Genomic DNA, 13,390 nt, shown 5'->3' with positions numbered 1-13,390 from the left:
TCAGTAGTAATACTGCTTTTCCTTGAGAGAAGTAAGGCACAGGAGACTGACAGATGGAGATCAAATTGTCTCCTCTGGTGGCGGCTGGAGGACATGCCATTAGATCTGAAGTGAAAGGCTGCATTAGTCTGCTTGACTTAGACCTACCCACTGGGTGACTCACACAGCCAAACAACCCCAGGCCTCCCCTAAGGGCAGGCACCTTCCTGCTGGGAGAGCAGATCAGACAGAACATGTACCCAGGGACAGGGAGTTGAGAGAGAGAACAGGAGCTGCCTTGCTTCTTCCAGATTTGTTGACCCCAAAAGTCTTTCTGCCCCTTGGAGAGAAGGGAGGGGAGAGTGGAGAGTTCCTGAGTGTTGCCGCAGCTGAACTTCCTCCACACGGGACTCAAGTGATGATGATGGGGCACACACAGTGGTGTGAACAGAACCGATCGGTAAAGGAAGTGAGACTGTGAAGCTCTGTGGGTAGGTTGGGAGCCAGATAAAGTAGAAGAGTGAAGAGAAGGTTGGAACAGAAACACATCCGACCAGTCTCTGGTGTCCTTCACCTTCATTGAGAGCCCCCTACGTTATATAAAATGCATATGAAAGACTTGTAAATAATCCACAGTGCTAAGTTAAGGAAATAGATTGTGACTTTTCATGTCTGAATTTTAGAGTCTTAATAAAATTTTAAATTCTACTTTGAAATATAATAAAAATTGAATAAATATATAAGAGAAAGCTAAGAATCTTTAGCAAAAGTACACTTTTTGCAGTGAGGGTATGTCTAGAAAATAGGTTATAAGTCTCATTTTAAACATAGATTGATATAGTAAGTCTTTACTTGGTTGAATAATTCACTTTAGTAATTAATTTTGAGTAATTTTTAAATCCATTTTGAGAAATATTTAGTGAGCACCTACCATGTGCTAGGCACTGTGATAGATACTAGAAGTACCAAGATGGATGAGATACTGTCTTTCATTCATGGAGGTGATAGTTTAATAGAAGAGACATGTAAATAAATATATTCAATAAAATATTATAGGTACCAAATGTGGAAATACAGTAGATCAAAAGAAGCAGTGGCCAGTTTTACCTTTATGGTAATGGACTGGGGAAAGGCGGAACATATACAAACAATCTATAATTTTTGATTCAATTTGAGAAAAATTTATCTTCTCTATTATAATGAATCCTTGTGAGCAATCATTTCTAGGACTTTATAAATTATTTTGTTTCTTATCTTTCTAGAAATTAGGAAGCAAATAAATAGAAGCCCACCTAGGACTTGTTGTTAAAACCATAATTTAAATGTTTTATTAGTTATAGAAATGTTAAATATCTACTGATGGTAGATGCTCTATGTTTAACATATTGGTGATGGGTCCTGTTCCTGATGACCTAAAAAATATGTGCTTACAGGCTGGGCACGGTGGCTCACGCCTGTAATCCTAGCACACTGGGAGGCCCAGGTGGAAGGATCACTTGAGGTCAGGAGTTTGAGACCAGCCTGAGCAAGAGCGAGACCCGTCTCTACTAAAAATAGAAAAAAATTAGCCGTGCACTGTGGCACATAGTCCCAGCTGCCCAGGAGGCTGAGACAGGAGGATCGCTTGAGCCCAGGAGTTTGAGGTTGCTGTGAGCTAGGCTGACGCCATGGCACTCTGATCCCGGGGTGACAGAGCAAGACTCTGTCTCAAAAAAAAAAAAAAAGTTCTGTAAAAGATAATTAAAAAAAAAATACGTGCATACAAACAAAACAAACAACCTAACAATCGTACACTGTTGATCTTTTCATTTGCAGAATAAAAAGGCCACCTAACAGGACTTCGGTGTATCTTTCCCAGCCCACTCACCCTACTTGCTTGGCTGCTGGGCCTCTATAGAAGAGTTTGTAGAAATGTATTCTGCAAATCTAATGAAAAATTCAAAAACTATTAATTTAAAACATGATATAGTGGAAATAATGATAATAGTGCTGTTAGTGGTATAAGAAATATTTTGAATGGAAAGGTATAAATCATTTATGCCCATAATTAAAAGTTAAAAATTGAGGAACATTTAGGTTTATTTCTTTTAGACACTTTTATTGTATTAGACAATGCATATTAAACTAGAGGAATGTGAAGATGTAGACAGAAACTTGTGTGTCTCTTCTGAAGAGGAAATCTGGGCATTCCCGAGAACTTTTGGGTTTATGGCACTGGTTCTTTCATATATGTATGGTGCTTTCGTTTGCTATTGTGATTGTTTATACTATTTTTATAATTGTGGTTATGATCAGGATCTTTTTTTGTTGTTCTCAAGTGAACATAAGAAAGAGGGAAGGAAGCCAAATGATTTTTCTAAGATTATTATGCTAGTTGGGGAAGGAAGAACGCGATAAATGGAGTTTGAGGTTGTGCATTTTTTGAAAAGACACTTGTCTAATGTGGAATTAACATAGTTATGAGAGCTCTATGAGGGACTGGGCTATGGTGCAGGGGAACATAGGGTTGGATTGTCAACCTTAAACAATGAAGATTCAGAAAATGGGAAGTAGAGAGTTTATTCAAGCCCAAAAGTTGAGGGTGGCCAAATGGGAGGATAGACTCAAGTTGCCCTGAATATACACTCTAATTAGCAGCAGTTACAAGTAGTTTTTTAAGGAAAAAAGAAGAGGTAGTTCCTAAATTATTACCTACAATTTACATTAAAATAATAAGCTACTGATTGGCTATTCATTGTTTTTTTTTTAATCACAAATTCCAGGAACTTGTGGTCAATGGGTGAGGCTGCTAGTCAGGAACAAAATGCCTTTAAACAGTTGCCCCCAGGCATGGCTGGGAGGTTATCCTTGTGACTAAAGTCCCATGCTTACATCGCTGGGGCCTGACAAATTTTACATACTTCATGTAGCTCAGACTGCTCTGAGCTATTTTTCTTTTCTCAGGATTATAGATGATCTCCCAGGAGAGGGTGGGGACAGGGATAAAGGGACAGGAGGAGATACTGGACCAGTTCTTCTCACAGGCCCATCAGCTGGTAATGTTGGCTTAGCACATCCTGGGATGCTATGTCAGAATAAGCTGTTTCAGGTATCAAGTATATGTGGCCTTTAGCTGCCTGTATCTCATTTCATCTTGCCCAGAATGACCAGTCAAAATAATTGGTATTTCAGGTTCTTTTGTTGCTGTACACCTTCCTTTACCTGGTTTGTTTTTAGTTTGAGCTTTGATGTTAATCTTCTCACTCTGCTTATTCCTCTGAGCATTCCTTCCAACTTTGGATCTACAGCATGACAGAATAAATACTGAAGTTTTTGGTAGTGTTGTTTATTAAGATCTTAACATTTAAAACAATCTTTATTCTTGATACATCTTAGTCCATGGTACAGTAGGAAAGTGATCACAAATAACCAAAACCATGACTAAGAGGCACCATTGACTTTGGTTGAAAGTTGAGGCGTAATTTAGTAACTCAGGGTAAGACACAAATAACTTATTCGGACTACTTTAGGAAAAAAAGAACATTTGCTATATGAATCCATTGAACTGGAAATGAAAGCCGTCATGAACTGAAGCATGGAGCAGCTTCAGGGATGAGCTGTTCTGTCTCTTTTGGGCTAAAAGGTCTCTCTAGTGGTGACTCTGCCTTGCTCTGCATCTTGGGTACTGTTTTCTTTGCATCAGATACTTTTTCTCTGTTTACTGGTAGTTTCTGCTTCCTCATTTTTCAGCTTGCGTTTGGTCATCGTTGTCTATAAAGCTCTTGACCTCGTGATGCTTTAAATATTTTATATATATAAAAATATATATTTTATCTTTAACTCCCATTGCAAATTGATCCATTCAGTTTCTCCTAGTTCAAATTCCTAAGAGGACTGGTTGAATAAATTATGTTAATACTTTAGAATACTCTGTAGCTGTGAAAAAGGTTGCAGTAGATATCTGGTGTACCGGAGCCAGCCTGAACCCTGCGTTCAGTGACATCACATTGGCAGCTCGGAAATTGGCCACCACAGTAGGAATATTTGCAGCATGGAAATCAGCAGGTGCCCCAAACCAGGCCTCACTGCCCCTGCCCCTCTGCTAGAACTGGTTCTGAAACCTTTATGGGCACACCACTGGGTAGATCTCTAGATGTTAATATTGTATAATCTTCAAGATAACACTGTTAAGTGAAAAAGAGTAAGGTGTAGAATTACTTATAGAATGCATCTAGTGTTTGAATAGAAAAAGGAGATTAAATATATACATGTGTGCATGAATACATGCAGATTCTTGTATAATATGGAGAATATTTTTGGTAGGTAACAGTGATTGCTTCTAAGAAGGGGGTCTTAGGTTTGGAGTGGGGTGTGTGTGCATGCAGATCAGAGATGAGTTTTGAACATTGTTTATAGTTGATTCCAAACATTAGTAGCCAATAAAATTCTTATATAGTCATCATAATGTCAATATCATTTACTTCAGTCTCAAATATTATTTTGAGGTATGTGGAGAAGGAGGTATGATCCTGATGTTGAAGGTGTCGGGGTCAAATGAATTCACTTTTCTCGTAACCATCGAGGTCACAAACATACCCCTTTGTATTTTACTTCATATTTGGACTGTGACTTTTCTCATTCTGTTCTTTGCTTGTCTTGAGATTTCTAATAGTCCCCTTACCCTCTTTTTGGTATCTTTATATGTAACCTTTTACTGTATCACTAATCATACCCATGATCTGTGTGTTGCCTGGAATCTACTTTCTTCTTGAAGACACCTGGTATTCCCTATTCTAATGTAGACTGGTTGCTTCTAGGCATCTACACAGGTGGCATCTGAAAATGTCTCATTTTGGTCTGCTGTGATTTCATGGGTCCTGTGTCTGCCTCTTTTTTATTTTGTTAAAGAAAATTATTCTGACACTTGTTAAAAAGGAAGGATGACTTTCTTCAGGACTACTAGAATAAGTATCAAGACTATTACAGTAGGAGAGAGGGATCAGGCTCAACTCTGAATACAGAAGTGACAAGTGGAGATTGATAGCCAATGAGCAGAGTGAGGGGGTCAGTGGACGGAAGTTACTAAGAGGGTAGGGGATTCTCGAATTCTTGCTAAACTGACGTTAACAGGATTCTTGCGGAAGACAGTCCAAGGTGATCAGATATCAAGGGTGGGGGTGAGGAATCTGCAGATATCAAGGATGATCTGATATCAGGTGGAGGAGTCTTACTGCAGCTGGAATAGGCAGGCTGAAGACAGGGCAGGGCCAAGGTGGAGGCCTAGTCGAGATGTGGGCTCAAAGGAGCCTGACCAAAGTGTGGTCAAGGAAAGGGTCTTTGTCAGTTCTTTTTGTTGTTTTGTTTTTCTGTGGTATACTCTCAAATTCTTTTTCAAAGAAGCATTGCATAGGCAGTAAACTTTGAATCCTTATGTGTTCGTGCTGCTGTGGCAAATTACCACAGACTTGGTGACTTAAACAACACGGATTTATTCCCTTTCAGTTCTGGAAGTCAGAGGTCTGAAATCAGTTTCACTGGCTAAAGATGTCAGCAGGGCTGGTTCCTTCTGGAGCCACTAGGGGAAGATCTGTTTCCTCGCCTTTTCTTGCTTCTGGTGGCTCCCTGCTTTCCTCAGTTGCCGACCTGTCCTTGAGTCACTCCAGTCTCTTGTGTCACAACTCCTGCTTCCTCCTCTGACCTTTTCGCCCCCTGTCCTAAGGATTCCTGTGATGGCATTGGGCCACCTGCATGATCCAGGATAATCTCCCCATTTCAAGATCCTTAACTGAATTACAGCTGCAAATCCCTCTTGCCATATGAGGTGACATTTACAGGTTCCAGGGATTAGGATGTGGATATCTTTCGGGGAAGGGTTGTGGGCATCTTCAGCTTACGACACCTTGTAATGTCTAAACATGTCTTTATTTTTCCTCATGCTTGGTATGGAATTCCAAGTTTGTGATAATTTTTTCTCAGAACTTTGAAAATAATGTTGATAGGAAGTTTGACGCCAGTCTGATTCTCATGCCTTGGTATATGACTTGAAATTTTTCCCTCTCTCTAAACTCTTGAGATCCTTTGCTTTAGTTGAATGTTACAACTGAGTTTAGCTGAGCATAAACTTCATTCATTAGTGTCCAGCTAAGTGTAACTAATGTTCACAGGCATGCTTCTGACAACGCTGTTACTTTTGCAAAGTGGTTTCCAAATTGTAAGTTCCTACCCGTTTAAAAGAAAGAGGGAAACAATGAAAGGAAGAAGAAAGGAATAAATGAAACAGAATGGAAAATTTCACAGTGCCATCTTACAGTACTTACAACATAGTGCCTCATGAAACATTCATTTTGCTTATGTGAGTGTGTGGTGTGTTAAAAATGTCCCAAACTACTGCTTTAGTATGTATTTGCTTACTGTCTGAAACAGGGGCTACAAGTTTCATATTAAAAATTATCATGAAAAATTACAGTAAGATATAAAATGTATTTGAGAAGAGCATTCCTACTTAGCTTTAATGTTTTAAATAAATTTTTTCTTTGTTGTTCTATGATAAGTTTTGCTAAAAGTAGTAAGAAAGTGGCTAATTTTGAAGCACAAGATTAAGGCATGTTATGAAGCTGCTTGTTTAAAGCCCCTGTTTGTTATTCGATGGAATGCTGGGTGTAGGCTGGTATGGTCCATGGTTGGGATCTGGCCTGAAAGACATGTTTTCACCCTCAACAAATACCATCTTTGTTCGAATATCCATGTGATCACAGCAAGGTCTTTTTCCCCCCCTTAAAAAAAGACAGAATGCATCTGAAACTTTTTCTTTCTTGTGCTTGTTTCACAAATAGTTTAAAGTAGAGCTGCCTTTTCCCTTCTTTGTTTCTGTTAGTTGCAGAATGTGTGAGGTGCCACCTAATGCTCTTGGTGTGTTCAAGAACTATAAAATAATAATGAAATCTTGGAATAGATAAGTTACTCTATGAGGACTGAAGCTTTAGTTAATTTCCAAGGCCAGACTGATTATCTAACAAAGGGTAAGGTACTTTTAAAATTGATATTGTTAATGTTTTTAACACTCAAAGTGTGCACTAGGAAAAATGGTCAGCTGTTAATTTATTTTATTGAATTGAATTTGAACTTCAGTAACTTTATATGAATTTTTCATTACAATTTGTGGCTAATTTAGTGACTCTAAGATATTAAAATGGGGGGATACTTGATTCTGAAAGTTCTTGGGAATTTAGATTTAAATGGATTAAAATCATATAGTCAATTTTTAAAATACTTTTTAAAATACTATAGTTGCCATTTTCTTCTGTAAATGTGTGCCTAGAGGTATTTTTCCCATATACTTGAGTATTTCCTATGTGCTTGAGTATCCAAACATCTTCTGATCCTTACTGCCTAAAATATGCCTCATACTTTGAAACTTTGTTATATTAGATGTAAAGTTAATAAAAGTGATTAGATTTAATTTGGTTTGAATAATGTAATTTTAAAAAATGAATATTCTGGTAAAATAAGAAGGCTGATATTTAAAGTGTTGATCCACATATTTCTATACATGGTTTTATTTTTAATGTTAGGAACTTTTTCTTCAGCTACGTTTATTTTAACAATCATGTTGACCTACTCTTTAATTACCATGATATTTTGGCAACAAGTGGTATTGTATTTCAAACCAAATTTTTCCAAATAAACTTTTAGTAATTATGGATTTAGCACGCAAGGAGAGCATGAAGATGTAGTGTGAATTGTTGGAATAATGCCCTGATTAAATTTTTATTTGATGATGATGTGGTATAAGTACCAGCTAATACTGCTGTTATTGTTTAATAGGTGCCTGGAACTTTGTTCACACTTGTACACAGACACAAGACAGCTGTTGACATTGTTTGTGGTTTTGTGATAAACTCCTTGTTCTTTCAATGCAATATCTAAATAAGCAATGAGAATGAAGCCAAACGAAGTATTCTAGTGTAATTCTTACTAAACTACTCAACTACAGATCAGATAGTATGAAACATGATTTAACTTAGTGAATCCTGCATGAGGATAGTACTTCTTACTCTGTAGATGACTGCCTTGCAGTACAGATTATTAAATAATGTCTCTAAACTCAGTATTGGGAAAAATTGGCACTTCCATTTAGTCTCTTCAAAGAAGTAAATTTGGCTATATTTTATGAAATTAGTCTGACTTTAAATCCACTCTTTTTAGAATACATTTATTAGTATTATAAAATTTTCTCCCCATGGGGAAATAAAAGGATGAGAACTTCCTAAGGGAATTTGGAGATTTAGAACTCATTTATTTGATTTAGAGTCAATTGCTCTAATCATGTTAAAGTACATCATCATCTTTGTCCCAGACGCGCTGGGTGGCGAACATGATCTGTGTGATGCTTTATATCGTATGCTTTGCCACAATGAAGTTTTCTTGGGATACTTTTCATCTTTGCTTCCCAGCTCCATACCATGCCCAGTTCTTGCCTTATACTTTTACGCTTTTCATGGTTATCTTGGAGATGCAGTTGAGACTCCTAGGCCTGGCAGCAGGAATAAAGGACTAGTGTAAAATACATTGCAAGAAAGCATTCATCTATTGAATTTGGACTCATCACCAAAGAAATTCATGCATAGCAGCTCTGGTAATAGAAATAGAGTTTAATAAGTAGTCAAGCTCCCTAGTTTGGATTTAATTTCTATTAATTTGCTTTCTTTGCCTTTTGGTACAAGTGTGAGTGTAATGTTTTAAAACTGGGCAATGGAAGAGGGAAAAGGAGTTGACAAAGTCTCCTGAGTCTAACGTAGGGTAATGAAGGCGTGTGTAGTTGAGTCGATCAGCTCAGACTTGTTTTGCATTAATTCATTGTGAAAGTCTGCACAACTAATCTGTACTTTTATTTTACTGAATCATTCTATTTACATATTTATTCACGCTTCCCCCAAAGGAAAGCATATTGACATTTTGTAGTTTAACTGAAAAAAGCAGCGACATAAATATTTTTTCCCAAATAAACTTTTAAAAATGTACAAATTCCCATTTTCTATTTTTTTACTATTATAAACAACCTTGTGCTTATTTGATTTTCTCCTTGGCATAAATTCTTAGAGGTAAAATTGTTGGGGAAAAGATATGCCCATTTTTAAGATTTTTGACACATACTATCAAATTACTTCCCAGAAAGATTTTATACATTTACATGTTTATCCTCACTGTAAGGAACTGCAAATTTCCCCACATTGTTATCAACACTGAGCAGCATCAGTACATTTTTGGTTAGTCTAAGATAGGTGCAAAGTGATATTTTAAAACTCGTATTTCTTTAGTTACTAATGAGGTTGATTTTTTTCTGTCTTGGTTTTCAAATTTAGATTTTATTTTTACCAGAGCCATATTTGGCTTAAAGATTCAGCAATCTGTAAGACTTGTTTTGAAAGTAGCAGACTCCCATATTCCTCCCTGCTCCCTGCCTGCTCCATGGAAGTAACCACACTCCACTCCCCTGGCTGATTCTTTTTCTATTTACCTGCACAGCACCAGGTAACACGCCTCAGTTACCCCTTCCTGCTTCTTCTGTTCTAGGTGTTTCCATTGGTTTCCTGCTTTGGAGAATGAGGGTTTGGTTTTCTACCCTGTACCCACCTGTGCCACACACACGTGCATCCCTTCACTTTCCAGGGAGTTCACCCCCTTTAATCAACTCTCTTGTTTTTCAGCCACCCTTACCTCCTCTTAGGAACCACCATTTGCTGGGCCTTTGAGGGACAGGATTTCAAGAATCCCTGTATTGTCATTTTAGTGGGGTTCTAGGAGAAATGAATGTCAAAGTATGTTCCATCTGCCATCTTTGACCAGAAGTCCTTTTTCACGTCTTTAGTAATCATTTTTATAAAGTAGTGGTTAAAATTGTGGGCTACGGAATCAAAACTATTTGGATTTGAATCCTAATTTTGCTATTTACTAGCTTTGTGACTTTGGACAAATTGTTTAAAATCTCTGAGCCTCATTCTGATCATTGATGTAGGATTAATGGTGATACCTACTAGGGTGTTGTGAGAGTTCAGTGTGGTGAGGCAGAGTAAAGCGCTTAGCGCAGAATCTGCTGCCTGGCAGTGCCTCACTTTCTGCCGGGCACTTGGTAAGAACGCAGTATAGTTGTTGCTGCTGTTGTCGCTCTTTTGAGTTTCTTGCTTATAACCTTTGTTTAATTTTCCGTTGAAGTGCTGTCTTTTTCTTCTTGATCAGAGATGCCTCTCATACAGTCTGTCATTGATCTTTTTTTTTTTTTAACAGTACTTGGGATCTATAATCACATTCATACTATTTCATGTTCTGATCTGTGCTATTGTTGTTAGGTTTGTGTTTTTGTAAGACTCCTAGTGCTAATAAGGAAGAAGGATGTGTGCGTGTGCGTGTGTGTGTGCGTGTGTGTGTATGTGCCTTTGTGTTTCCTGTACACACATGCATGTCATAAAACTGGAGGCACAGAGACCAGTTAGGAGATTACTATGGTAGTTGAGGCCATTGATAAAGGGACCTGAAAGGCTAAATGAAGACATGATTATTTTCATCATTTAACATAATTTTTTTTTTTAACTCCTGAAATATATCTTGTGCTAGTTTATTTTATGGAGATCCAAATTCCCTTAGGTTTTAAAAGCCCTTTTGAATGTTCTTCTTTTACACTTAAGGGGGTTTCATCTGCAAAGTTAGAACTTTGAGTTTCAGTTTCTTCTTCAGTACCCATTTCTGTGAAATTTTAGATCCAAAATTGATTCTTGAGAGATAAGGTTTATTGTGTCCCTAAGTTAATTGCTGTTAATAAATTTGCTTTCTTTTGAATATGATATATGTTGCTATTCCGAAGGTGTAGTTACAGATATATAACTCATCCTTTTACATTTATTTGATTTGATTTGTCATTTTAAGGCAGTATTGGTTTTTCTGTTTTATTTTTATTTGTCTTAGTTTTATAATTATTAACTTTGTGCTTCTTTGAATAACACTTCTAAATTTGATCTCCCCACAGATTCAGAACAGGATGTAGCACTGAAACTAGCTCAGGAGCGAGCTGAAATAGTTGCTAAATATGACAGAGTAAGTATCCATATTTACTCTTTGAAAGTTTCATTAGAAAAACCGTATAAATAGAAATGGATTTGCTTTTTGGAGAGCTTAAATTACAGAAGCACTTTGTTTGCTTCATGGGAACATAGAGGTCATCTTTTTTCTCTGACGTCATCTCCAAGTTCTCTCTCCCTCTTCTCCTCTCCAGCCGCTCCAGTCTCTTGCTGTTTCTCTGACACGGAGGCTTTCTCCTGTCTCAGGGCCTTGGTACTGGCTGTTTCCTCTGCCTAAAACACTTGTATCCTGGACACTCTCCTGCCTCATTGTCTCACCTCTTTCAGATCCTTACCCATCTTAGTGAGATCTTCTCTGACCTCCCACCTCCCTGTTTAATAATCCCGCCATTACTCCTGGCACTCTGTGCCCCTTTAGTTTTCACTAAAACACTTACTACATCAACATACTATATGTTTTGCTTATTTTGTTTGCTGTCTGCTCTCTCTCCCAGAATGTAAACTCCATATTCCAGCCAGGCAAGAATTTCTTTTGTTTGGTTTATTCTTATATCCTGAATACCTAGAACAGTTCCTGACTCATACTAGGTACTCAATACATAATTGAATAAGTGAGTATATAGAATTAAATACCCATTGTATTCATATTTTACATGTGCTATTATAAATTTGCCATGGATCTTAGATTTTGGATTTATGCATTTATATGTAATTTCCATTAGCATTTTATCCTTATGTTAATATGGAATCTGTTTTGTGATGTCCCAGAAAACCATGTGTTTTTTTTTTTTTTACATGTGTTCTTATTTGTTACCTTAACTCCTGAGGTCTACAATGAGTCCTAGCAGTGATTTATAAATGTTGTGTTTTACATTTATGTCACTTGTGTGTAATTATATATCTGTTATTTTTTATTATTTGTGAGAATAACAGAAGCATGAAATTACAGAAAGCCATCTGGGCTGTGCTCTGCCTCCGTGGGGCGTACTGTTCAACTTAACAGCTACCTTCCCAGACTTTGTTTTTATGTTGGTTGTTCAGAACATCAGACACAGTTTCCCATTATGGTGGTTAGGTTTTACCATATTCCGTGAAGAACCTAGTTAACTTATTTAACTGCTTAACTAATTTAAAACCAATAGCACTATCATTCATTCATGCTTGCGTGCATTTCTCCCCCGCGCGGTGAACACAGGCTAGGCATCGTGCTAGGACTTGGGGATTCACGGTACAGAGGTGAGTGGCAGCAGTCTTCGTCCGCTGGGTGCTTCTCAGTCTACTTAGAGGAGAAAGCATGAGCAGACAGTTGTAAAATATACTCAGATGGAGGTGTCCACAAGACAGCTGGGTGTTTGAGTCTAAAATTTGAGGGCTAGGTGTAGACAGTTACATTTGGGGTTTCTACATCTATCAGTGTTAACAGCTGAAGAGTAAATGACACCTGGAGTGAGAGGAACAGTGAAGCAGTGGAGAGTTGCCCACGAGAAAGCCATCACAAGGAGAGCTGAGGGGGCACAAGGAGACCCCAAGAGAGGACAATGTTCTGGCAGTTGGTGAGGAGGGAGGGAGCATCACTGCCAGCTAAGATCTGCCAGCTAAGGACTGAAGAAAGGTCATTTTTGACCTTGGCAAGAATAGTTCCAGAGCTGATTTAACTGTGAAGTAAAGAGGTAGAGAAAGTGGGTAGCCTGCTCTTTTGAGAAGTTTGGATGAAAAGGCAAGAAATATTTTTTTCTAAGACATGTTTTGGCCTAAAAGTTTTTTTTTTTTTTTGAGACTGAGTCTCACTCTGTGGTCCGAGGTAGAGTGCAGTGACATCATCATAGCTCACTGCAACCTCAAACTCCTGGGCTCAGCCTCCCAAGTACCTGGGACTGCAGGTGTATGCCACCACGCCCAGCTAATTTTTCTATTTTTGGTAGAGACAGGATCTCGCTCTTGCTCAGGCTGATCTTGAACTCATGGGCTCAAGCGATATCCTGCCTGAGCCTCCTAGATGCTGGGATCATAGATGTGAGCCACTGTGCCCGGCCTGGTCTAAAACTTTGAGGTTTGGCAGTTCCTCCTTGAGCAGCTTTCTCATCCTCCATGCTCTTCCTCCTTCCTTGTCAGCTCCCCTGGGGAACCCCGGTGTGATCAAGGTTTAGCTCTGTGTTGGCTATTGCTGACACATCGTGTCTCCCATCGCTCATAGCTAGGAAGTGGTGACTGTATTGCCAAAAATAGTTGGGTTTAAAGGGAAAAAGATGTTAAATAAGGCTGATGATGCCTCATTTCTAGCTCTTATTGTTAACAATACTGTTTTTAAAAGCTCATTTATTGTTTTTTTATTGCAAAAAATTATTCAGTTTTATAAACTC

The 13,390-nt window shown here is 38.1% G+C and overlaps 1 protein-coding gene across 1 annotated transcript in view; it reads left to right on the top strand.

Moving 5' to 3' along the window:
• Positions 1-13,390, top strand: part of USP6NL (USP6 N-terminal like) — a 177,477-nt gene that overhangs the window by 80,897 nt on the left and 83,190 nt on the right. Inside the window, exon 2 of the mRNA XM_012642178.1 lies at positions 10,979-11,046. Coding sequence (XP_012497632.1) covers positions 10,979-11,046 — 68 coding nt within the window. The remainder of the gene's footprint in view (positions 1-10,978; positions 11,047-13,390) is intronic.

This window comes from Propithecus coquereli, unplaced genomic scaffold (assembly GCF_000956105.1).
Source record: "Propithecus coquereli isolate 6110/MARCELLA unplaced genomic scaffold, Pcoq_1.0 Scaffold177, whole genome shotgun sequence".
Classification (NCBI taxonomy): domain Eukaryota; kingdom Metazoa; phylum Chordata; class Mammalia; order Primates; family Indriidae; genus Propithecus; species Propithecus coquereli.
The sequence above is the reverse complement of the archived record's forward strand: the minus strand, read 5'-3'. Positions and strand labels throughout refer to the sequence as shown.